Source organism: Pelecanus crispus, chromosome 8 (assembly GCF_030463565.1).
Source record: "Pelecanus crispus isolate bPelCri1 chromosome 8, bPelCri1.pri, whole genome shotgun sequence".
NCBI classification, from domain to species: domain Eukaryota; kingdom Metazoa; phylum Chordata; class Aves; order Pelecaniformes; family Pelecanidae; genus Pelecanus; species Pelecanus crispus.
Genome location: NC_134650.1, coordinates 25701851 through 25728990, shown reverse-complemented (window position 1 = coordinate 25728990; position 27140 = coordinate 25701851). Strand labels below are relative to the sequence as shown.

The window sequence follows — 27140 nt, the reverse complement described above, 5'->3', positions numbered from 1 at the left end:
TGCCTGTTTTGTCAGAAATCATGTCTAGTTTATAGTTCATGGTAACGAACCAGGGAAGACTACGTGAGAAGGTAACAGAAGCAGAAGAAACTTTTTTTGCAGTCCACAGAGTTGAAAAAAACAATTTTTTGTAATTCTGCGGTATCCATTAATGCTGATAGAAGAAAGACTATACGTGATATGGTAGAATAGCCACTCAGAGAAAGGGCAGCCTGCAGAGAATCCAGAGTTTTCAAAATAATATGTAAAACCACGCAAAGGATTTAGAATTCACCCCTGCTACACATACTGGCTGTCCTCAGGTTTCCTCTGGTGTATTGCCCACCACACACAAGCTGTGCTCACAGTGGTTATTGCCCATCCCAGCCTTGGGGTGGGAAGCACATCCCTAGAAATTCCGTTTTTTCCCTTAGCACAGAAAACTCAGCCTGCTCCCACTGAAGCTGCACTCTTTTGCTCTTTTGTTGTTTGCTGACCAAGGGGGACTGTGACCAGTAGGGTTAGAACTCCCTGGAGATGCAGCTGACCACTTAAAACCTTGCTGACACTAAAACACAGCAGCACAGACATCAATCCTGGGTGGAAAGACCGTGCTCACCAGCCCCTTGAGCTTGCACAGCCTGCATCTCCCGCCCAGAGCTAAGCAAACACTTCCCAAGTACACAGCATGAAGCAAAGCATATTGCTTCATATGAAAAGTTTCAAAAACCAGCATTCTCCTTCACTGCAGATCTTGTCTCTGCTATCACAAGAGGCTGAATCCACCCTGAGACTGTGCCATCAGCCCCACTTTGCTGCTCTAACTATTTGGGAAGATATCTCAGCAGGCTTGCACAAAACTCAGTTCTACAGCCCCCACCTCCCCTGAGAGGTCCTTCACAAGAGGCCCCCACATCGCCCATCCAGCACAAGGTAACCTGAAAAGCAGCTTTTTCCTGTTGAATTTAAGTCACACCTAACAGCTCTAAGGTGTTCATGCAACCTCTCCAGGGCATTATCACTGCTGACACTCCAGGATTGGACCTCTACTACTCAAGCCCCTACCCTGATGGCTATGGAGCCATTTGTGGCCGTCCTGACAGCTCCCACCACCACTTCACTGTCCCAGAGCACAGACAGCCAGACTGGGGCAGAACAGGCATGCAAAGCAGGGGAGCCCCATAAAATCTGCAGACAGGGAGCAATACCTGGAACCACTGAAGTTTGGGTGCAGTGATGTGGTCAGTAACACTAGTCTTAAGGGCACAAGACATGTAACAGGTCACAGACATGACAGAGCCACATCACAAGAACAACAAACCCTGCATGGTAGGCACTGGTCTTGCTGCAAATAGCGGAAGGTTAATTCAAGTGGGACAGCAAGGAGTCCCCCAGAAACATGTCTTGCCAAAGACACCTCTCTGCGTACCATGAAGTTCCTGCAGGACGATGATCCTCCTCCCACCCCTCCATCAGAAGCACCCACCCAATCTGGGTCAAAGGAACCAGACTACAGCTCTGAGCTCGCAGCACTTCAGCCTGGTTGCCAATTTGCATGGCAGCTCTCGCACAGCTTGAGTAAACCCTTGATGTCATCAGGTGGATGGCAGCCTTTGGGGGAAACCTCGCAGCTTCCTAGCCGTCACGGAAAACTGCTGTCTGGCATTTCCTCGGTGCTGTATTGGGACAAGGAGCTGGTGGGCAGCACGCTGGTGAGTCAGAGCTATGCTACTTCTAACTGCATGTGACTCATCCCAGCTTCACTGCAAAGGCACCACAGAGTCTGACTAAACTAGCTCAAAATTTGTGTATATGTACTTTTTAAATACATATACACACCCACACATGTACGTCCACACACATACGTGCATGTACATACACATAAAGTGATTTCTTTTTTTTTTCATATGCAAGTGAGAGAAACTTAATGCTCTGGAATTAATAAATAACTATGAACAACCAAGCTCCTGGGCTACAGAAAGAGCTTTTCTCCCCACGTGGCTCCTTAATTTGTGTATTACTTGAGGCAATGATCTGTGCTCTGAGCCCAGAAGGGCTCTCTCGTTTCCTGCATGAGACCCTGTGGCACAGCTCTCAGGGTGTGATGGCCACCAAGAGATTCCCTTTCCTCCGTATGGGGGGCCACCTGAAGGGAGGGAGGGAGGAACCTGGACATTCCTCACTGAGTGAGTGTGTGGCCAAGGGTGCTGCACACCTACACCGCAGAGAAGACATCTGGAAAAATGCCTGGCAGGCCCCAGCCCAGTGCTCAGCCAGTGTACTGCTGCTGGTAGCGCAGGTTGAGCTCTCGCAGCTCCCGTTCCCGAACCCGCCGTGACTTGTTGGACTTGGTGGAGCGGCTGGAGCGTGTGGACTGTGCGGACTTGGTGCTCTGGCAGCGGGAAGATGCCCTCTTGAGAAGGTTTTGCGAGATGGAACGGTGCAGATTCTTCATGGAGGAAGAGGCTGCCATGCTGACCACCCACGGGTGCTTCAGGGCCTGAAGGGCTGTCATCCTGTCACTGGGGTCCACCGTGAGTAGACGATCGATGAAATCCTTGGCCAGGTTGGACACACTGGGCCAGGGCTGAAATACAAAAGAGATTATTAGAATGAAACATCTCGGCACAGTGTTGCTGATTAATTAATTCCTCCCATTCCCAGAAGGTGCTTCGAGGCATTCTGCTTCTTCCATTTTCTCTTTCATCTTCAAATCTTCCAAGCTGTAACCAACAGTATCTGCCCAAGGAGAATGACACACAATTACTCCAAGAGACTGTTAGGGGGAGAGGCTGAATTAGGGGGAGAGGCTGAATTAGTGGGAAATATCTATACACACATAGGTGCAGCATGGAACCCTCCAGCAGTTGGGCTCAGACACAGCCTGCCCAGTAGCTGACCCTGGATCCCAGTCTTCCCAGCTGCTGGCACCTTGGCACAGCAAGCTCCGAGGCTGCAGATGCCACTCCGGTTGTGGCACAGACCCCCTTGCTCACACCCTATGGACCCCTTGCACACGCAGTCTGCTCAGCAGCTGGCCCTGGATCTTCACTCCTCCCAGGTGCCTCACCCGCATGGACACCTACACAGGCATGTGCACACACACAAGTGGTCTCAGTCAATCCCCAGACTCAACTGTCTCTCCAGCAGCTGGCTGGGACTTCCCTGGTCCCTCTGGTCCTGCACTTGCTCCAGTTGCTGCACCACAGACAGACACGGGCTCCCAGACCTACGTCCTGCTCCAGGTGCTGGTCCTGAGGCCTCCCACCTCATCTTCTCACGTCACCTTCCAAAACCAGTAACCATATCCCACTGAAGACCCTCCTCAGCCCAAGTGCTTTGTATCCAATGAAGCCATTACCGCTTGAATGTGAACCATCTTGCTCACAGAGGATGGATCCTGACATCAGACCCCTAGTTCTCTTCTGACCCTTCATCTTAAGATGCACATGTAGCGAGCAAGCACTGACCTCTGCATCAATCCTGAAATGAAGACTACGGAGATTTTTCTGCCACGGTACTCAGTCTCACTCCCATGTAGAAATCTAGAAGATATTGCTACTGGTCAACCCTAGAACAGCCAACTCAGCCCGGCTGGAAACAACCCCATAAAACATTCTAAATATATATAAATGTTAGATATAAGGAATTTTCAGGAATGCTTACCAAGGAACAGGAAGGAAATTTTTGACAAAATACTGGTTTTAAAGAAACAAACCCAAAATAATTAATTACCCCTATAATAAATTCCTCCTATATCTCCCCAGTACACAGAAGTATACCCACAACAACTCATGAGACAAATGCCTACAGCCATGCATGCTGGAATTGTTTCATTTCTGCCAAAATACCATATTTGCACTAACGTGAGAAGTGAGAACATTTCCTTTAGCATGAGGTGAAGGTTGGGCTGTGGACAAAGCTAGGAAGAAAACTGTGGCAAAATCCACTCTAAGTGTGGAGTGGAGGAGGCAGTATGGCTAGCATAGAAAAAACAAGTGTCGAATGGACCCAGGCAGGAGCAGGTTTCTGCAATCACTTGGTGTTGTGTGGGTCTCACCCCTCCTGAAACCACCAATACCGAATTTTTCAAGCACATGGAGACCACAACCCAAGCAGCATTAAAAAAAGCCTCACCAGATTCATGCAATGAAGTGAAGATCTCAATACAATAATTAAGGTAATGTACAACACATACGTGTAACTGAGTGGCAACAGCATGTGTAGTTAATAAAGAAAAAGGCTGCTATTCTGTGTCTTTCATTCTTCTCTTCATTTGGTAAGGAAGAAAAGAACCCAACTATTTTAAAATTGGGGGCCACCAACTGTACAGTCAGATATAATGCCCTTTTCCTGTGCAAAAGGTCTAAAAAAGGTATGTTCTGATTTTTTTGAGGTCTGCAATTTATTGCTACCAAAACTAATTTTCTCTTTCAAAAGACTCAAAGGCACCCGCAAGTGAGGTAATCCACAAGAGGATTTTGTAATGAAAGGCAGGATGCTCTGAGAGTTCCAGCACTGCTCCCGGCCTCAGACCATGGAGAGTCAGTGGTGTGGCCAGGAAAAGATGAATTCAAGCTCTACCTAAGGAATCGGCCACTAGGATGGTCAGGGTACAGAAAGTCTTATTTTACAAGCGGTGACTGAAACAGTCTGGCTTGCTCAGCTTAGCTGAAATGGGATATATGGGATATATGATCACTGTCAATAACTATGCAAGAGAAGAAAGTGAAAATTATATGAACTACTTGATACAAAGAAAATACTGGTACATGAATAAAAACCTATAAATGTTGCTGAACATATTCAGCATAGAAATGGAAATATTTCTACTGCCCAGAGACAGAGTGCTCAGGAAGGAAGCACAGCCTTCTCCTGTGGATCTGACACCACTTCTGTGCTTTGAAACCACATCCAAAATGCACTCCCCTCCATGTTTCACTAACAAAATCAGGTAACAAAATTTTCTTAAAATTCAAGCTTTTCTGTCTACTGTTTTCAAATATAATTAGTTTGTCACGAGCTGCCTTAAATCACTTTTTTATAGATTTCCTACCAGACTTCTGGATAAGGTGCTTTCTTTAAGTAACAGCAAAAGGAATCAACTTGCAGGGTTTAGTCTTTATTGGCGCAATCTCAGATAATACCAGGGTTGTACCATAGTCAATTGGCAAGTCAACATATCACCTTCTTTTTAAACTCTGGATCTCCAGTTACAGATGACCTTTGGGTTCTCTCTTCCATAGACAGACAGATTCAAATGAAACCCAGCAACAAGAGGTTTTGCCTCCACTTTTACCAGGTTTGCCTTCAAAAACTTTTGAAAAACTATTTTCTGTAGCTTTTTTTTAAGACTCATTTAACTTATCAGCTTCATATAGTTAAAATCACAAATTCACCATTACCTGTCTACACCCCATTAACCTCCAATCACTTCTTTCCTTGTCCTCTTCCTAGCAGCCTGACAGCTCACCCCCGTTCTGTTTCCTTCATAGAGGACTCATTTTCCACTCTCCAAATAATGCTAATGAGACATCTAAGCTAACAATGTGTCTATCCACTTTACTGAATTTAACTCAGTGATATTAAATACTGGTGACAACTCTATTCTCCTTGCAATAACTTTTTAAGAACTTTTTAAGAACTTTTTACTACCATCTTCATTACTGTTACCAGCAATTGGGATGACTTAGATACCTTGAAACAGCTTTTGTCCCACTCGTGGAGAAAACACATTCACACAACTCCAACTTTATTGTTTTTCCTGAGGTATTTCTTCCCATCTATCTAAAATCTTTTACCTTTCTGAATATTGTCCCTCATAGAGATACAATCATGCCAGGATCTCCATCCTCTCTTTTTTACCTGAATCCAAAGAGGTACACTCAAATGAAAAATACTTGAGGACTGACACAACAATACTTTTCTTGGAAATACATCTTCAGGACGTGCAGGAAAGCATTATTTCCTCTTGCAGATGCTAGTAACTGCACAGATCTGGAACTTGAGGTAACTGAGAGCTATTTTGCCATTCAGATGCATTCAAACTTCAGTCAACCGATGGCTGCCCAACACAAAGCAGGAGATTCTGGCAGGTGAAACGAGCCTCTAAACACCAGGAACAATATTACTTCAATCATTTCAAGACACATTAAAAGATAGCAAATGTGATAATTTAGAATGTGAAGAAATCCATGAAGAACCTATCAGTCTGAAGAACTAGAAGCTGTGAACACACAACCAGCCTAAGCCTTAAGAAGCCTGTGCATTGCACCAGTCCTGTTTAATGAAACCTAAAGAAGAATAAACTCCAAGCAAAAGCAAATTGGATTTCTCATTATTCCAATTACTCTAGTTTCACCACAAACATTGAATATGGAGTACCTGCAATTAGATTTTTCTTCTGTTCAGCAAAAACAAATCAGTTTATTGATCTGTTTATGCAGCCGGAGGTTTCATTTGCTGCACCATATACGTCTTTGGTTTTATTTCACTGAAGCTTTTTCTTTAAAAATAGGTAAGGCTACATTCTACTGAAGCACTGAGTGGAATGAATTTAGCAATTTTCAACCCCAGTCCCTGGAGAAATGTATCCACTCTCCAGAAACCTTGCATCAGTTGGCAAAACAGCAGCTTTAACTTAGCAAAACCTCAGGAACCCTCCTGATGAACATTGCAAGGCAGCAGGAGTTTGTGTAAGAGCTGAGGAAGGTTGACACTGGTGTGTTTGAGGAACAACAAGAAGGATATGTGTGTAGGACACAAGGTGCATTCACACGACAGGACTGAAGCGATCTAGAGGAGATTTTGCCCCTCCACTTCTCTGAGGAGAAATAGAGAATGGCTTGGGAGGAAAATGCTCCCATCCAGTGGCCATGAAACATTGCATCAGCTAAACCCCATCAGATAGCTTTGCCTTTGATCTCACAGCTGCAATGACAAATTCCTCTCTTTTGTGGCACAAAAATGCCACAAAAATGAAGTCACCAATACTTATTCATCTTGCATCCCTGTTCCTCTATGAACTGATTTCAAATGTAACGTAGTTTGAGTATAACTTCTGTGCTGTTCCCTCTGCTAGACTGCATTCCTCCAGAAGGGAAAGGTACTACAGTAGTTTTGGTGTCTTTCTACATATCTTAGGAAAAGGCAGAACAGGTGTATTCTGAGCAGAACCTCAGCAGCACTTGCCAAAAGCCAGCAGAGGCCTCGTACAGGTGACCAGCTTTTCAAGCAACTGCAGTCAAGTCCTCTGGGAGCACTGGTGCAGCATCCATTTCACAAACCTAATTTCTCACGAGACAAACACTGGATACAGACTAGTTTAACACTGGAGACTATTGGCCCTCATGTTGGAGCGCTGAACATCCTCTGGAAAGTAATCTCTGTAATTCCAGAATTTAGGAGAGTAGCTAAAATTATGACCCAGCAGAATTAAAAAAAAGGGAGGGGGCAGGGAGGAGAAGAGCTGCAGTAAGTAAATCTGAATAGCTCACCCTAATGCAGAAGTAACGAGGGTCCCTGCAACAACCAAAGGAAACAACAGTACATCTTTACTCTTGTGGGCAGTCCCCTTACATCCCTCCAGGCCCAGGTGACACCTTTCAGCACCCTGCACCTTTGTAGATAACCTAGAGAAGGACCACAGGGTCACTCTGATGCTCAAACTCCGAAGTGTCATCATGCTTTCACTGCTGGGTGAAACTGTGAATGAAATCTGAGATGGCAACCAGGCAAACTTCAGCCAGACCCATTTCTCACAGATGACCTGCTTGAGCCTGACTACAGCATTCTCCAAGCTAACAGCAACTCCTCCCTGGCCATCCAAGAGGTCTCCTCGATTCCATGGGTGCAGCACTTGGTGCACAAGCCTACATGCACACACTGAAGCAACTTGACATTTTCCCTAGAGACACAAAGTTGCAGAGGGATCTTCTGGTTAGTCCTGTGCAAATAAAAAGAACCAGTCATCTGACCTCCAAACTTTGCTTTCAGTCTTGACAGTACCCACTGAAGGAAAAACACATATTGATTTCCTGATCTCTACCCAAGTAACATGTTGTTTTCAGGAGAACTGACATGAACTCTACAGATGACGTGACAAGGAAGGTGAAAGACACCCAGAACTGCAGAGGCCTGAATCTCCCTTGCCAGTTGGTCTTTCCAAAAACATGAAGCACAAAGCATGTTACCACAGCTGCAAATAATTGCTCTTAGGTCAAAAATACTGTATCCCACTCCCACTGATTCCTAGGACGAGCCTGATCAAGCGCTGAAGAAGCCTCAAAGCACAAGGGAGGCTGAAAAGCCCTACAGCAGCACGTGAGTTCCTGCCAGGCTCACCCACAGAAAACCAGATGGCTACTTTAAAGTTTTACAAGACAAAAAAGATTTATTGGGAATGAGCCTGCCCCAACACATTGACCAAGTGGACATGTTCAACCCAGTCTAAGGGACTGCCTTCATATTGTGCCCTTATCGCTGTTAACTCCATGCCATAGAAGACGAGCACACCATTTCTGTTGTTCATTCCCATTTTGATGCTGCACTCTGCATCATGCCAGTGCAGACGGTTTGGTTTATGCAACCAAAGTGAGCCAAATCAGGGAGCTTCTGTTAATTTTTCTGCTGGAGTTTTCAGCCACTGTTCCTTGGCATGATTCACTGGATGGCTGCAGAAGCAGCTACATCAGCCCAAGTGAGCGACTGGCTCAGAGTCCAGAATTAGCGGCACTTCAACCAAGTACAAAAACACTGCTATATTCTGTCTTACAGCCTTAATGACAACGGGAGAAATTCCCGCGGTGGAGATTTGTAGCTCTGGCCCCTCAGGAATGAGAGCTGCCACTTCTGAGGTGCACCAGCATTTCCTACAAAAGCATCTCCTGAACTTCTGAGCTGCATAAAACATGGGGCACATCGGCGACCTGCAACTTCAGCCCAGCTAGATAATAAACCCAGGGGAAAGCAGCCTCATTTACAATGCCTTTAAGAGCTCTCAAGTGTGCTATGTTTTATTCAGATTCAGGCTCCGAGTCTGGAGGAGGAGAGAGGAGGAAAAGCAAGAGATCCTCCTCTGAGTGTCACTTAGGCTAGGTGATTGTGTGCAGTGCTAGGCCCTCTGTGATTAAATCCCATCACCACCCCTGCTTGTTATTCACATCAGCATAAAAGCTATTGAGGTGCCCTCTGCACCAGCACGTGGGGAACAAACAGTATGTTGTTCTCTGGTTTGAACAACCAACCCACCTCTTTCACTTACAGCTGAAGCGAGCACAAAGGTGGTGCACGCTGGCAGAGAGCTCCCAACACACACAACCAAAATAAAATGCTGACCTGTATTACCAATGTGAGTCTTCTCGTCTAACTAAACTAAACCCAGGTGGGGGTGGGAGCCAGCAGTCTGGAGGCAGAGCAGCTTGCAGGACTGATTTCAGATACTAGAACAGAGTCTCTGAATTTTACTCTGCCTGTGAAGGGAGCACATGCTGCTGTGAAGTGGTCATCAAAACCTGCACTGCAAACAAGCTAATGAGACATCTGGTTTATGCTGGCTTTTTACTTGTTTTTAGCTTAAAACACACGGCAAATATGTTTCTGATCCATTTTCCTGTGGGGCACTAGTTCTTTAAAATATTTCAACTATATTCAGGTTTCTAAGTTATAACCCCCCCCAAGTATTTTCAGATTTCAGGAGTCTCCAGATTTCAGCAGTGCATCCTCCCCCAGATACACACTAGTCACCCTTCAAGGACAGGCCATGGAGATACCATTCCTCAAGAAGCTGCAAAGACCACCCCTGACCTGGGCAGGCAGAATTTTTAATATAATGGAGTTTGTTCTGGATGTTATTTATATGCATCAGGATGAGCCTTTCTGGCCCTGCAGAACCTATGCGGGATGCAAGGCTTTCAACAGCTACTTTCCATGCTATAGACACACCTAGCCACACCACTGCTTAGAATTGTGTACATGTCCCTATATACATCTCTGCTCTATATTTGCCAGCTGCTGCTGTTTGCAATCCCATTGAAGACATCTGGACCATTAAAAACCATTCACAAGAAAGTCAATCTGGACACTGATGGCACCCAGGTATCATGACTATGAACAGCAAAGGCATGTTTTTCATAAAAATTACTCAATCTAGTACAACTGTATGGTGCTGGAGGCAGGGCACATCTCTCCATCTTCTATCATTTTTCAGAGTAGCTGCATTTTAAAATTCAGATGTCTTTGGTGGTAGACAAGTGACATGCTGCTAGTTTTTAAAAATAAATTAATTGAAGGTCCCCAAGTATTCTTTGCATTGCATCTTTCATACATTCACGCTAACACAGCAGTTTTGTCTAATTTAGGAGGTTCCTGCACGACTTCAGAAAATGGAAAATGTCAACACCAAAGAAGCAGGCTGTGGACAGCAACTATGAGACATCACATGGTGAACCGGCCTAGGACTGCACTGAGGCTCCAATAACGAGAGGCTTGCACAGTCCTGGGCATCGTTCAGCCCATGAGCTGTTGCACAAAGGTGATCAAAACCAACCAGTTCAAAAGGGCTGGAACAAAAAGTTTCCAATGAAAAGACGTAATGTGCTAAAGTCTGTGCAGGACAGATTCCCAAGCATTCAGCATTAATTTGTTGATGTGGGGAGGAGAAATAAAGAAAGGATGAAAGAGGAAAATACAACAGTCCTTTAATAATCCACAGCATTATAAGTGTGCGCAGCCATCTGGTGCTGTGAACTTCTATAACCCAGCTTTTCGAATGGAAATAGCCAGCCGACTTTCCCTGTATAAGCACTGAGGATTCAGCTAGAATCATGCAGTAAAATTACAGCAGCTACAACACCAATAAACAGGAAGCTTTTCTTTACAGCCAGGGACAGCTCTTCTGACTAATGCCTAGGGAAATAACTGGCATGTTAAAATGGGGTAATACCACACTGTAGCTTGGATCGCTTCACATCCATCTCTTAAAAATGTATCAGCAAGTTACAGTTAGACATAGGGGATTTTAACCAATACCCTGACTGAGAAATTGTATACTGAGAAAGCTCAGGGTCAAGAGACCAGAAGACTACAGGTGAAAAGATGAGATCACTGAGTACAGACTGTTGGAGACTGTCATCAGAAAGGCAAGCAGGGGAAGGAGTCAGAAATTTTCAAAGGTAGTGCTATAGCACCACTTCACAACAGTATTTGCAGTAACTAAACTGGGAAATACCTTTCCCAATCTGTTCATAACATCTGGGTATCCTGCCATCTTCAGTGCTTTTATTCTCAAAAGGGAAACTCCAATTTGATCTGAATTATGTTCTCTCAATTATTTTGTTAAGAGATGTGTTGGCTGAGAACTGGAACTGAAGCTAATACGCGTTTCTACATAACAATTCAGAGTAACAGTTTAACTAAGAAACAGTGGTCTCCAATAGGGAAGAAAAATCTTCCTCAGGGAAGAAGAATATCTTTTATCACGCTGATTAGTGCAGCAGGGGGATGAACAGATAAGCTTATAACCTTCTGCATACACCCCCCCCCACTCCTGCAGGCTTCAAGCTGTCGATGCACAAGCTCTGGGTGCTTATAAGAGAATGAAAAAGTGGGAGTAAATCCCAAGACAGTCTTAACTGCTAGTCCAACCATGCCCTGTTCCCTGGCCAGCACTAGCTCTCGTCTGCTGCTCAGGACAGCACAGAGGCTCCTTTAACCTCCTCAAGCCTAAGCTCCAAGCGCAGCACGCAGATGAGGAGCTGTGCTGAAAACATCAGCAGTGCTCAGGCTCCAGCAGATGAGCCACACCTGCCCCGCTACCTGACTTGACTTTCCTTTCCTCCTTATAATCACTCTTTCAATTTTAATCAAATCCAACCCAGGCATGGGTCAAGAGAAGGTGAAATGCCCTTTCTTTTGTCTAAACGTTTCCTAAAAGCCCAGGTTTAGGTATCTAAAAGTGCTTCCCAAGTTAGGCCAGTATGGCCCAGTCTAATGACATTCCTGTTTCTCACCCAGAAAACACTGTTTTGGGTAGGCAAGGTGGATATAAACTATTGTTGCTTTGAAAATTTTAAAGTGCACAAAACATCAGGAGACACTAGAATTAGGTTTGCTTGGTCTAACACAGTTCAGTCCAGGGTGACGGGTTTACAGTTGTCTTTCCTGGCACTGTGTGGGAAGTTTTTGTTAGAATCCAGAGCAGAACAACTGTTCTGGATCCCACTCTGCCACGTTTCTCCTTATTATCTTCTCAGCCTCTTTCAGCATCCAAACTATTCAGAGATCCTACTGAACAACAAAGTATGTAATTGAAACTGCACCAAATGGCAGATACACAAGAAGGAAAAATTAAAGTAGCAAGGACAACCCTAAATCAAACACCCCTAGCTTACACATACTTAATTCTGCAACGACAATCTCGTGCTGATGTGATTTTTTTTTTCCCTGTTATATTGTATACTGTTGTTTCCTACATTGGGTTCTGGTTGAGGTTTTGGGTTGTTTTTCTTCTTTTTTTTTAACAAAAGTAAGATTAAAAGTTTTCAGTTTGCTATGTGGAATCATACTAACTACTGTTGAGCCTGGCCATCTCCCAGTTCAAGAAGGATGTGGAGAAGATCCGGGTGAGGGCTGCCAAGATGGCCAGAGGTCTGTGGCACATGGCCTACAAGAAGGGGTGGAAGGAGCTGGGCTTGTTCAGTCTGGCAAAGAGAAGTCTAAGGGGCAATCTAACAGCAGATTACATTTATTTTTATTTGAATATAGTTACAAGGATTACAGAGCCACACAGCAGGTCCAAATCATACAAGGGGCAACAAGGAGAAGCTGCATCTTAGAAGGTTCATATCAGGAAATACCGGGGGGGGGGGGGGGGGGGGAATAAAATCACTGGAAGGGTGGTGCAGCCCTGGAAAAGGTCACCAGGGAGGTGGGGGATCTCCATCCCTGAAGCCTTTCAAGACTCAGGAAGACAAAGTCACAGTCAACCTGATCTAGTATTGGCAACAGTCCCATCTCAAGCTGAATGGGATTAGAGACCTCCAAAGGTCCCTTTTAACCAAGGTTTCCATGATTCTAGTGCATTTGTGTCACATACTCTTCTCCTCCCTGTCCCTGGCCAGTACTGGCATCTCCCCTCCATGGCAGCAGCACATCCCTCGTTCCCACACATACCACTGCCCAGGCTCCATCCCACATGCTTAATAGGGTCAAGTGTGCCACGAGTGCTTCAGAAATAATTATCAGCTCTCCGGATAAATTTGGACCTTCCCTGCAGCAAGGATGTGAATTTAGTTCTCTCTCCTACTGACCCACTGACTTTCATAAAATTCATAGAAACTTCAGGCCTTTGAATTCTCCACATCGCTCAAATTGGGCTGAAACTGACCTTAGAAGTTAATTGTGGGAGACTGAAAGACAGACAGCACAGTTCCATAAACTTTGCTTCCTTGGGAAATCAGGGTAAAAACAGGGCTGCAAGGGATGTCCAGGGATCGTCCAATCCATCCCACAGTCCCCAAAGGATCCACCGCAGATGCATCATTCCTGACAGATGACTGCCTAACCTGTTCTTCGAGACAGCTTCAGCAATCCTCCTGGTAGATTTTTTTGTTTTAGGAGACACTAGTAAAGTGTTGTACAAGGTATAACATGAATTTTTCTAAGTGCAATTTAAGGTTCTCGTCTACCATAATCTGGAAAAGAAATTATTCCTTTTCCTCTTCGAAGCAGCCTTGTGCATATTTGCAAACTGCTATGACAACACCTTCTTTAGGCCAAACAGCCACAAATGTTTCAATCTTCTGGAGACTGTGGGTTTTTGACTCACAATTATTTTTGTTGATCTTCTGTCAAGTCTCTCTGCTTGGTCCACGGTGTTTTTGAAGTCCACTGCCCAGAAGTGTCGGAGCTTCAGGTTGGCATGCTGCATCAGCCACTAATGCAGCAGGATTACACCACAGGCAGCCTCTTTTTCTGTTCATACACCTCAGTACGGTTGTCTTTTTCCACAAGTGTGATACTGCTGTCTCATATAGTAGTTTGTGATCCTGTCTGTCATCCAGACAGATCCTTTTCTGAGAAGCCAACACCTCTTAATCTTCTGTTCTTCACCTATTTTTGTGCACTAACTTGTTCTTATTTTTAAAAAATTTGCAACTGATACTGAACTGCTCGAATTTGTTAGGACCATCTGCAATTGAATTGCACTTTGCAGCCCTTCCAATTCAATGTCATCTGCAAATACAACGAACATACATCCCCTTCCCTCACCTGAGTTAGTCAATATACCACTGGACCTTTGGCAATTTCCAGAGAACCACACTCGCTACATATTCTACTTTACTGATGAGCCACCGGTAAGTAAATGCCAATTTTAACACAATAGGTTTGGGGAAATACAAGATTTGGTCCCCACGCTCTCCCTGCTTCACCTGTGGCAGATTTTGAAAGCATTGTACAGCAGAATCTGCCTGCTGGCTTCTGGCCCCAGAATGACTTGGGAACATTATTTTCCCAGCTTCTAGGCAAAGAAGTTTTGCTCAGCATGAAGGGCAGATGAGGACGAAAGGATTTGTAGCAGTAAGTGGAAAAGCATAGCTTTTCCTAGTGCCAAACCCCCTCTCCCACAGTACTTCTCACCCACTGACATAGTAGGTATCAGCTGACGCAGAGGACATGAGGCAACGCTGCTTGCCCAAAGCCAGGGAGAGGAGAAGGTTCCCTGCTTCCAGCAGATGAGGAACACTTCAAATCCTGCCTCTCCTTTGCCTGCAGACGTGGGTAATTAATTCACCATCTCTGTTTGTTAAGTTTGGTTATTGCACTTACTCATTGGATTTACCCATATTGACTATTTGGGAGCTCCACGTGCCTGGCACGCATTCAGTGCACACAGAAGGTTTCCAAAGCAAGGCTGTCAAGTGCTACAGTGCATTTCCAAACACGGATTTTTCAGAGACCATGGAACACTTCCGTGAAATAGCTAAAGATACCTCCAATGCCAGATCCATCCTTGCCTTACCCCTGTGCCAGACACTGGAGGTACGGGAACTTCTACAAATTTTGGAAGACGAGTATGCCATTAAATGATTTTACATTCTCATCCGAGACCCAAGCTAGTTTTCCTTCATTTTTCAAAATCAGGCTCTTGAGCAAAAAGTCAGCTTAAGAATGTCACCAAGAATTCCTGAAGCTTGCAAAGCTAAAAGCAAATAAAAAAAAAAATGGAGGACTAAGTGGAAACTTAGTAACTTAGGCATTCCTATCAGCTTCTGATACAACGGTATATAAAGTCTTTTGAGTCATCCCAGCTATAACAAGAAACCTTTCTTATGTCTGAGCTACATAACCGTTCTCAAAATTATCAGACTGTAAAAGAATCCCTTTGAAATTATTCTTCAGACATGGACAAAGGTAGGAAACATACAAATACTCTCCTTCTCAGACAGCTCAATTCTACCTTTTGTTAGGTACAAAATCAAACTCTTCGGTTAATCACTCAAAGTGTCTGAAATGCTGGATGCATTTGATGCATAGGGTGTATCATGCTGATGGAAGTTCACAAGCTATAGACACACAGCCAGGCATATGTCCACACCAGCAGTTAGGTGTATGCTGCATTAACAGCAGGTATCTCCTAATAGCCACTACCAGAACATCCTGCCTCTCCTCAACTTGTCTGCATGGCTCCCATTTCACCAATCAACACTAATCTGGTATATTAGTAAAAGCTCAGTTTTCAGGAAAATCCATAAAAGCCTCCACTTAAATAACAAACGTATTGGAAAACATGCCTGGAATTTCTATCTTAGCACTCACTTGAAGCAGCAGGAGGGCGAAGCAGCAGGGTGGTGAGAACAGAGAGAGTCGAAGAGCCAGCGCTGAAGCTCATGCTCCAAAACAGGGAACTCAGATGCGCTGCTGTTGGCTTGAGCCACCCCTTCCAGCTCAAAACAATTAACCCAGTTCCCTTGTGTCTACCAGCCTGAAAGCTTCAGTTGCAATCTTGTCAGATTTAGGGATTTCAGGGATTAGGTAGAGACTACCAAGAAAAACTCTGGGCTTAGGAAGCACCTTTTTGGCACGCCAGCTGAGCACCAACAGAAGCTCCCCAAACCAGTTTTTGCTGCTGAAGAGATGTTAACTATCTGAAATCACAATCTTTACTTCCTACCTATGCCACGTATGCTGGTTAACTCCTCCTTTGTCTCATCCCAGGGCAGGAGCATACTGCAACTGCTAGAGAAGTCCCAAATTTTGGTGAGAGGAAATTTGAGATATCTTTCAACAACAGAGTGTTCCAAATATATCAGGTCCAACTGCCTCTCTGTAAGGCAGGGTCAATTACAGGCCACAAAATGATTTGCAACAAGGTACATGTTCACAGCCCTTCTTTCCAGAGCTCAGTTTTGATTAAGTAGAACTAGCTTTTAACCTGCAGCAGGGACAGCAGCTGGAACTACAGCCAGGTGCTAGCTCTTCAAAACCTCAAAGTCTGGTGCTCAGTCTAGGGGCTCAGATGGGAGCTAGAAAGATGCTGTAGCTTTCTCTACGGTGCAACGCATTTACAGCACCCACCTGAAACCTCATTTTAAAAACATTTTACAGGTGCCAGTTAGGGGTCCTGGTGCCTCTAGAGTCGCACTGCTGTTCTAGTTTTATATTTCCATACGATATTCTGGAGCCATACCACCCTCAGATCTTTGGCAGACCAGATCTCGCAAATCCAGCTGAAGCAGTTTAAGATGTTACCCCCATCCACTCACCCCACGACTTGTTGTGATAAACTCCCGTGGTGTCACAGCAATGACAGAACTAGACAAGTGCTTGCACCCTGCTCAAAGGTTGCACCCAGCTCAAGCCCTACTCCAGGAGCAGCTGAAATTCAAACACAGCTTTGCTCAGAAGCACAGTCTCCTGCCCCATGGCGATCATCTCCAACAAAGTGGAGGAGAGGAGAACTGTTGTATTTAGAACAGGCCAGATTTACAGAGATCACCTCTCAAAGCCCATGGAGCTGCAGTAAGCAGTTACTCTTTCTCCCTCCCATGGTCTTGTAGGAAACTCAACTTTTCTACCACATTCACTGGTGGAAACACAAGAAGGCAGCAAGGTGTTACCAGTCCTCCTGCATCCTCAATGCAACACAGCCCATTTACAAGCCCAAGCAAAACAGTGGATGCAGATGAGCTAGCATGGTCAAGCATAAACCATCCTCCCAGTGGGTAAGAGTGGTTTATTGCAGATCACAGCTCTTCCCACTGCAGAATTAACACATATTCTCACTCAGTGAACCTTCGTCCTAAGCAAATGAGCATGCAGCAGCATGCTTGCCACTCAAAACACACCTCCACTAAGGTATCGGAAAAGCAACACATCTGAACCACAGATAGAAAGCAAAGGATGAAATCACCCAAAGGTAAAAGAGGAAACTGCCTAGCCTATTTTTAGGGAACTGTAAAGGAGTCAGACACCAACGGTAGTCAGTAGTTCAAATCCTTTCTGTTAATAATGTATATTCTGCACAGAGGCAGCTTAATTTTCTTTTTCTACGCTACCAATGTCCCTTTATCCCTACACCCCTAATTCTGCAGAAATACCATTCTGCCAACAACAGGATTTTACAGGGCCCAGAGATGCAGGAATGAAAATATAATACACCAAATCACAGCATTATTGCAAGTCCCTTTCCCTCAGATTTGGCTCCTCCATCCTTACAACAATTACATGCCATACGCTGTGCACCACTTTCCCAAACCCAGTCACTCACCCAAGAATCTTAACCAAAATGCTCAGCTGCTGCCCTTCACCCTCCCTTGAACTCGCAGGTGCTACTGGTATAGAGAACAGCCCCAGGGACAAGGGGCTGTGAATGAAATTACTGGGAAAAAAACACATTCCTCTTCTCCACCAAGATTCACCCCCTGCTTGGTTTGTTTCTAGGGGCTTCAAGGCTTAGACAGTTTCCACCCTGGTCTCCTCTGCTTGATACACCGGAATAAATCTGAGCATTACAGTGCAAACAAGCCACCACAGTGAAGCATGTAGTGCTCCCACCCTGTTCTTTCAACAGATGTTTCCAGCCACAGAAACTGCAAATCCAAACCAAGGGAAAGCCCAGCAACTCACCTGCCGCAAGCCACTGATCAGAAAATTCACTGACCTGATGACATTCACGCATCTCTGAAATATAAACCTCTTATAGTGTTGCAGGTGTTACAGACTGTAGCTATATGGAAATGAAAGATGTATGCAGAGAAAGATCACCCCTCTCCTTGCTTACCCTGCTCTAGGATTTGGAGTTATCTTCAGAGCTGAGTTGCAACATAAATTGAAGTACATAGTAAAAAGACAAAAGGAGTGATTTTGAGAAAGGCCCTTGTGACACACCAGTTCCGTCAGAGGAAACAACCTTCAGAAAAACCTCAAGAAGCAGCCAAAGCAAAGGGGAATTGATTTTTAAATGCATTCATTGGTTTCAAAGCCCTTCTACTGGGAAAGGTGTTTCTTTACCTAGAAAGTGTTTTCCAATACAGCATGCTAAAGTTTTGCAGGAGCGTGGTCACTGATACATGCAGGAGGTTGGAGGATTTTCCAGGTTTTAACTGAGTTTACCATGTTTCAGAGAGCCTAAAATGTCTGCTCCTGCAGCAGGAGAGATCGGGACAAACACTTCAGCTCTCAGATATGTATGGAGCAGCACAAATCCACCTATACTCACCCCCACTAAGCAGGTGCATTAAAAGAAAGAGCAGAAGCTAAGGGAAGTAGATTTATACAGCTGCCCTCGGTGTTTTGTGCCAGGCTAGGAAAGGCACACTTTCATCCTGTTCAAGTGTTTCAGCTCTTCAAAGAAGAGCATAGTGCCCTTTTCAACAGAGAGCCATCTGACTGCCTCTCACCAACACTGTTGTTGCTCTACTTAAAAATCACTGCGTTCTTAAAGCCACATGAAATGCAAAAGCACATTCCTCTGTAAATTGATTTTTTTCTTTTTCCAGGCAAACAGCTCAGTAATTTATATAAAAACCAATTCTTCCTTACATGGAAAAAAAATCTCTAATTTTTAGGAAAAAAAAAATGCATGCATTTCTCTAATGACAGGACTACGGTAAAACACTTCTGCTGTCTAATGTGGCTCACAGGAAAAACACATACCAGCTGCTATAAGAAAAAACCTCTTTCTTCCTCCAAGAAGGCTAAAACATGGGCCCAGAGACTTGTATCATCATGCAAATGAGTACTGCAAATATGGTTTAAAACCTTACCTTCAACTGCCCTGTACCCATTTTCTTGTTGTTTTCTTTCAACAGCTTGGGACACTCAAACTCCAGGGAGAAGACTGAAAATTGGCCACCCTGCTGGTTTGAAATATATTCTCTCTTCTGGCAGGAAGATCAGAGGCCAAGGTGATAACCGTGTCTTGCAAAAGCCTCTAATAAGTCTAACGACTGACTGGCATAGCCAGGGAGGGCAACAGCATCGGTCAGTGTGACCGGCCAGGGTCCCCACGAGCAAGGGGTCCCACTGCATCCTGACCCTCCCAGGCACTGAGTCAATGGAGAACTTCCGGAAGAATAAGGTGGCTTTGCAAGGAGCATCTCTTAGAGAAAAGGGCAGCACAGGATACCATGGAAAGGTAAATCTTCAACAAATGGGAGACAGAGTCTAGCTTTCCTGGCCTTTTATGGATACATGACTTTATTGCATGTATTGAAAAATATAAAGGACCAATGGGAACATTAGAAGACACTGGTGCTTCTCTGTTCCTGACAATTTTTTTTAATCTGCTTCGAATGTTTTCCAGAAGACATACTCTAGTCCAAATTCAGAGAATCCAGGCTGCCTTACTGCCCATCTTAAATAGGAGATGTACTAGAAGAAATCACCAGAGGGAGAGTTTTCCCACTTTCAAGGCAGTTGCTACCCTATAACTAATTTAATTTGTGTATAACATATTACACACAGCTTTATAATATATAACAAAGCTATAGTTATGAACTGCAGGAAAAAAATGGACAAATTTCTGGGGCAAACAAAGCATAAAATGGAAAAAAATCAAGTGTTTCATAATGTATTAGCTTTATTTTCTAAATTGGTATTTTCTTCTTAAGTGGTTATACTTTTTGTCATCAAAACAACAAAAGACAGAATTTTTTTTTTTAATTACATATGCCTATGTAATATGCCTATGTAATAGATTCTAAGTGACCAGAAGTACAAACACGCAGAAGCCATTCCAGGACTAGCAGCCAGCCAGCCAAAGATCACACCTGCTGCAGCATCAATGCAAAACCTACTGTTCTTTAAAAAGCCACACCCAAAATTTGAGAACATTTGTCCTATACTGACTGAACTCTCCTGCAAAGCAATAGGGATTGTGGAGAGATGTTTTCCATGATATGCAAGTATAATTTCTTCCTCTCCTACAGGAAATAGTTTCTACACAAAAATACAAGTATGCAAAACAGAAAGTTGGGTTGTTTTTTTCCTGTGGATCTCTGCTACTACACATTTCCATCTGCAACTTTTAGGGGAAGGACGTTACCAAGAATAATTGCTGTTTCTTTTTATTGCTTGTACCTTTTTTAGAACAAGTTTGTCATTTGACAGAAAATCCAACCACAGTCCTCATAATACAATCACTGATCAGTCCCTTTGGAGAGGGACAGGTGATTCAGTAATCAGTTCCCAACGGAGTCAGAAGAAGCCTGTGTTCAAGCTCTACCCCATTCTCTCTCAGAAAGTTGAATAAATGCAGGAAATCAATATTAAAAGTTGACAAGACTGTCATCCATCTCCTCCATTACATGTCATGAGGGATTCAAGGGGTTATAAGTCCTCCACAATCTTTTAATCAGCCTCCACAGTAAGGACAACTACAAGAATACTTTGGAGATGCTCTGCAGATGTATGGATGTACTTGGGGCAGGAACTCATCCTGTAAGCATGCATCAGCTGGTTTGAAATTGCTTTTTGTATTTTTATCTCGCTCTCTGTCATGTAGCAACTAACAGCACAAGGCACAGAGTTTGTCTGCCAATGCACTGCCAGCGCTCTTCATTCTTCCTGCTTCTCTTATCACTTGCAGGCAGGGAAAACTGGGGAGGAAGTGTTTAGTTTCTTTACTTACATGGACCGAGTTAGTTATCATGGGAACACCATTCATGCTACTGCACTCATCTTCTAGTAGGGTAACTTGTTTTTCATATAATTAAGTGCATTCTTCCAACCTGAATCTATCCATAGCAGTATTTGCAGCTTACTCAATATCTGCATTTAACTTGGCACTTTCAACTCCAAGCTAAGGCAGATAATTGTTAAGATCCTGAATGCTCAAGAAGAAAAAAAAGAAATGCTATGCACATACAGTCTGCACATTAAGCCTCGCCTCTGTTTCTGCTCTGAAGTCATTTGAGATGCAAATCTCTCTTTACCATTAACATTTTTAGTACTTGCTTCTTGGTTGCTTTTGATCAAGATCTGGATGAGTTGTTGATACGCAGGAAGGCAGGACTGCCATCCAGAAGAACCTCAGCTAGCTGGAGAAATGGAATCTAACTGCATCTGCCCATCTGTCAGGGCAGTTACAGGGAAGATGACACCACACCAGATGTCTCAGAGGTGCTCAGTGAAAAGGCCAGTGGTGACTGTCGAGCTGCAACCAGGTAAATTCTGTCTGTTATGTAAAGAAAAAACATGGTTCCCACAAGACTGGGACAGCCCTAGGACAGGGCCCAGAGAGGTGGCAACATCTCCATCTTTGTAAGCTTTCAGGGCTTGAGTGAACAAGGTGCTAAGCAACGTCATCTAGCTTTAAATTTAGCCCTGCTCTGAACAGGGGTTTGGACCAGAGACTTCCTGGGGCCGTTTTGTGCCTAAACCTTTCTATAATTTTAAGTTCAGTGGTATGCATTGCAACACTGTACTGCAGGAAACCAGACCAACTGTTGATGCTGTCTCGACTGGAGCTTGCCGATTTGTTGCAAAATAAAAAGCAGAACCAGTTCATTAACGCCATCAATTTCTTAATAAAGTTATCTCAAATAATGGCACCTAGATTTAGAAATAGGTGCTCTTTATTTCACTTAACTTCAAAAGGTGCCATCACTACAAAAATACTATAAAATTGTTACTTACATTCCTTTTATGTGCATCTTAGTTATTTTACCATATTACAACCACCTGAAGCCCATGTATATGAACAAGGCTCCAGTCTTGTTGGTTATCCTAGGAAGCTGCCATCCATTGCAGGGACAGACTAATGGAACACAGCACTCCCTTTCAGCATTATGACATTTGCTAACAAGCAGCCACAGACCAGGTGAACCTAGGTTGAAAAGGAGCCTAGGTAGAAAGCGTAGGTAACCCAAATAAAGAGACAGAGAAGAAGAAATCTGGGTGGACATTCTACAGGTATGTCAACCAGAAAAGGAAGGTTAAAGAAACGGTACCCCCCCAATGAACAAGAATGGTGACCTAGTATGAACAGACGAGGAGAAGGATGAGGTACTCAACAACTTCTTTGCCTCAGTCTTCACTGGCAACCTCTCTCCTCGACCCTCCTGAGTTGATGGACTGCAAGATGGGGACCAGGGGGTAAAGCCCCTCCCACTGTAAGGGAAGATCAGGTTTGAGACCACCTGAGGAACCTGAATGTACACAAGTCTCTGGGACCTGATGAGACGCACCCCAGAGTCCAGAGGAGTTGCCAAGCCACTCTCCATAATATTTGAAAAGTCATGGCAGTCAGGTGAAGTCCCTGGTGACTGGAAGAAGGGAAACATTGTGCCCTTTTTTAAAAAGGGAAGAAAGGAGGACCCTGGGAACTACTGAGCTGTCAGCCTCACCTCTTGTGCCTGGGAAGATCATGGAGCAGATCCTCCCAGAAGCTATGCTCAAGCACATGGAGGACAGGGAGGTGATTTGAGACAGCCAGCACAGATTGACCAAGGGCAAGTCCTGCCTGACCAACCTAGTGAGTTTCTATGAAGGAGTGACTGCATCAGTGGACAAGGGAAAAGCAATGGATGTCATCTACTTGGACTTCTGTAAAGTGTTCGACCCAGTCCCCCACAACATCCTTCTCTCTCAGTTGGAGAGATACGGATTTGATGGGTGGACTGTTCGGTGAATAAGGAAGTGGTTGGATGGTCACATCCAGAGGGTCGTGGTCAATGGCTCGATATCCACATGGAGACCAGTAACAAGTGAAGTCCCTCAGGGGTCTGTACTGGGACCAGTGCTGTTTAATATCTTCATCAATGACATAGACAGTGGGATTGAGTGCACCCTCAGCAAGTTTGCAGATGATACCAAGCTGAGTGGTGCGGTTGACACGCCAGAAGGATGAGATGTCATCCAAAGGGACCTGGACAAGCTGGAGAGGTGGGCCTGTGTGAACCTCATGAGGTTCAGCAAGGCCAAGTACAAGGTCCTGCACCTGGGACGGGGCAACCCCTGATATCAACACAGGCTGGGGGATGAAGAGATTGAGAGCAGCCCTGCGGAGAAGGACTTGGGGGTACTGGTGGATGAAAAGCTGAACATGAGCCGGCAATGTGTGCTTGCAGCCCAGAAAGCCAACCGAATCCTGGGCTGCATCAAAAGTAGCGGGGCCAGCAGGTCGAGGGAGGCAATTCTGCTGCTCTACTCTGCTCTGGTGAGACCTCACCTGGAGTACTGCATCCAGCTCTGGAGCCCTCAGCACAAGAAGGACACGGACCTGCTGGAGCGGGTCCAGAGGGCCACAAAAATGATCAAAGGGCTGGAGCACCTCTCCTATGAGGCCAGGCTGAGGGTGCACTCGATCCCACTGTCTATGTCACTGATGAAGATGTTAAACAGCACTGGTCCCAGTACAGACCCCTGAGGGACACCACTTGTTACTGGTCTCCATGTGGACATCGAGCCGTTGACCATGACCCTCTGGATGCAACCATCCAGCCAATTCCTTATCCATCAAACAGGCCACCCATCAAACCCGTATCTCTCCAACTGAGAGAGAAGGATGTTGTGGGGGACTGGGTCGAACACTTTACAGAAGTCCAAGTAGATGACATCCATTGCTTTTCCCTTGTCCACTGATGCAGTCACTCCTTCATAGAAACTCACTAGGTTGGTCAGGCAGGACTTGCCCTTGGTCAGTCTGTGCTGGCTGTCTCAAATCACCTCCATGTCCTCCATGTGCTTGAGCATAGCTTCTGGGAGGATCTGCTCCATGATCTTCCCAGGCACAGAGGTGAGGCTGACAGGTCGGTCAGTTGGGGTTGTTCAGCCTGGAGAAGAGAAGACTGTGGGAGACCTTATTGCAGCCTTTCAGTACTTAAAGGGGGCCTGTAGGAAAGATGGGGACAATCTTTTTAGCAAGGCCTGTTGTGACAGGACAAGGAATAATGGATTTAAACTAAAGGAGGGTAGATTTAGATTGGATAGAAGGAAGACATTTTTTACAATGAGGGTGGTGAGGCACTTGAACAGGTTGCCCAGAGAGGTGGTAGAGGCCCCATCCCTAGAAACATTCAAGGTCATGTTGGATGGGGCTCTGAGCAACCTGATCTAGTTAAAGGTGTCCCTGCTCACTGCAGTGGGGTTGGGCTAGATGATCTCTAAAGGTCCCTTGCAACCCAAAGCATTCTATGATTCTATGACATGGCCAAGGAAACAAGCTACACAAAAAATGCCCAACAGAGATCTGCATGTGTAAGAACAGAGCAAGAATGTACTTGTCAAGTCAGGAGAAAGGGATGCGCAAAGGTTCAAACTTAAAATGAGAGCCTGTCTGAAGGGTTTGCTGTTTAGATAGAGAGTAAAGGCCAGTTTTTAAATGAAGAATGAGCAAGCCTTAAAAATTAGACTTTCATGAAGACCCACAAGAATCCTCGGTTTGAAGGAGGCATGTCTCTAACATGCCTTCACATGAAAGGTGCTCATTTTCTGAAAGTACAGAAGGGTTTGTATACCACATGAAGTCAGTAGGGAAAGGCACCACACAAGTCCCAGGATCAGAAAGAACCACTTAAAAACCTATACATGGGGTTTTAACAGCCATCCCCAAAATTGCTGTCACCCTTGCACATCTGACAGTAGAAGCAACAGGGAAGTCAGCATTTTGGGATGTTGTTGGGAGTGCAAAGAAAGTAAGCAAGCAGAACTCTGAACAGCAACACTAACAAGCAAGGGGAGTTGTCAAATAATGAAGCCATCATATTAAAGGGCACCAGGGAGCAAGCCAGCCAGGCAGGATGACTAGATAGGTTCTGCATTCATGCTTCAAATCTGAATGAGTCACCAAATAGAGAAGGGCAGAGTCACAGGCAGAATGCAATTCACACCCCATTTTCCTTTATGGATATATAATGTCAAGACAGACTCATTTCTCCTGAGGATTAAAAAAAACCCAACCCACACACATTTCTGCAGGAGAAGGGGAGTTTAATTTCATCACCTGCAAAATGCACTTTTTATTACTGCTTAGTCTGTATACATCACCTGCTTTTTCATCCACCTACAGGGGAACTCCAGCATCAGGTCAGAACTAAAGAGTTCAAGAACATTTCCATTTAATAGGAAATGTTTACCCTCCTTGCTTTTTACATGTCTAGCCTTTCCAAAGGAGTATTATACAGCAAGTAAAATTAGCCCGTGGGAGTTGATAAGCCTTGGGATTGATTTCCAATTCTCAGACTCAGTTGAAATAATGCTGCCTCCAAACCACAAGCTAAAACCACACGAGACATGCGGTACCTGCTCCATCAATGGTCCAATGGGACCGCTGAACACCCCCAGCACATAGACAGGTGCCCCAAATGCTGCATGTGCAACCTCAGAGCACTATCTGCTCTGCAGGCTGCCTATTACTCAGCTCAATAGCTCTTGGGAGTGGATGAAGCCCCCAGCTGAGGGATGAAATGAGAGAAGGAAAGACTAGCACCTCTAACAGGACTGAACATTACTGGATCAAAGATCTAGCCTGTCCACTATGGTGTCTCTAACATCAGTCAACAGCAGATACAGAGGGAGAGCCCAAGAGAGCAGCCCCTATGTTGCTGTTAACACCCCCCTATACTCTCAAGCCTCAAAAGTGTGTGGCTTAGGGCCCTCTTTAGCCATACTTAGAACTTAATATCATTATCTCCACTGATTTATCTTCCATGAATTCATCCAGTTGCTCTTTTAACTCAGGCAAACTTCTAAGGTTCACAGCAGCCCTCATTTTCACCATCTGAAGAACTCCACATCATCAGCAACTGCACAGCTTCATTAGTGAACTCTGTCCTCATCACTTTTGTGCAGAAGGGAACAGATCCTTCAAACTTCACTGTTTTTTTCCTCCCCTATGGAACTAACCACGTATTTCAACTTTGTGCTTATCTTCAGCAAATGGCTGATCCATGCAAAGGCCACTATCACATTACAACTGCAAAGTTCCTTCAAGAGCCTTTGGTGAGGAACTTTATTAAATACCACTGGAAAATCTAAGCAAGCCACACAAAACCAGATCATCTTGCTGCACGGCTGCGAAGTCTGTTGCAGAGCTCCTACAGACTTGCAACGCCCAACTTCCTTCATATATCAAACATGTCTCTCCTTCTGTCACATTTATCAATGTATCCACTAGCACCATTATTTAGAACAAGCTTTTTGGTTTTAAACTGATTAAGAGATGTTCCAACACTGGCACCCACCAACCTCACCCATGGTGAGCATACCACAAAGCTAACTGTTTTATGAATAGGAAAACAGACTACAAGGGGAAATGATTTGCCCAGATCGGATATCAAAACCAGAACAATCCCTAGCTCAGTTTTCCAATTTCTCCACAACATATATTATCTCCCATTTCTTCCAACAAGTTTCCCAGGTGTGCAAAGCAACATAAAAGTATCAATATTCAAGAGAAGGACAAGCTTTGAAATAGAACCAGAGCAAGCCTGTCTTAGCAGGGTAACAATGGTCTGATGTTCATTTCTGCACTTTGAAATTCAAAGGACCGTCAATGCAATTCCAGCTTTATTCCTCAGACAACTTTTTAAGCTACACAAATCCCCAGAAATCAGTTTTATCCCCAAGATTTCAATTAAAATATTGCCAAATTTTCTTTTTAGTGAGTTCTGACAAAACAAATGAAAGAGAATGACTTTGTAGCAGGCCACATCAAATGC

General features: G+C 44.5%; 1 protein-coding gene across 1 annotated transcript in view; it reads right to left on the bottom strand.

Moving 5' to 3' along the window:
• Positions 1 to 1427: 1427 nt before the first annotated feature.
• Positions 1428 to 27140, bottom strand: part of PSKH1 (protein serine kinase H1) — a 34346-nt gene continuing 8633 nt past the window's right edge. Inside the window, exon 4 of the mRNA XM_075715036.1 lies at positions 1428 to 2566. Coding sequence (XP_075571151.1) covers positions 2249 to 2566 — 318 coding nt within the window. The 3' untranslated portion in view covers positions 1428 to 2248. The remainder of the gene's footprint in view (positions 2567 to 27140) is intronic.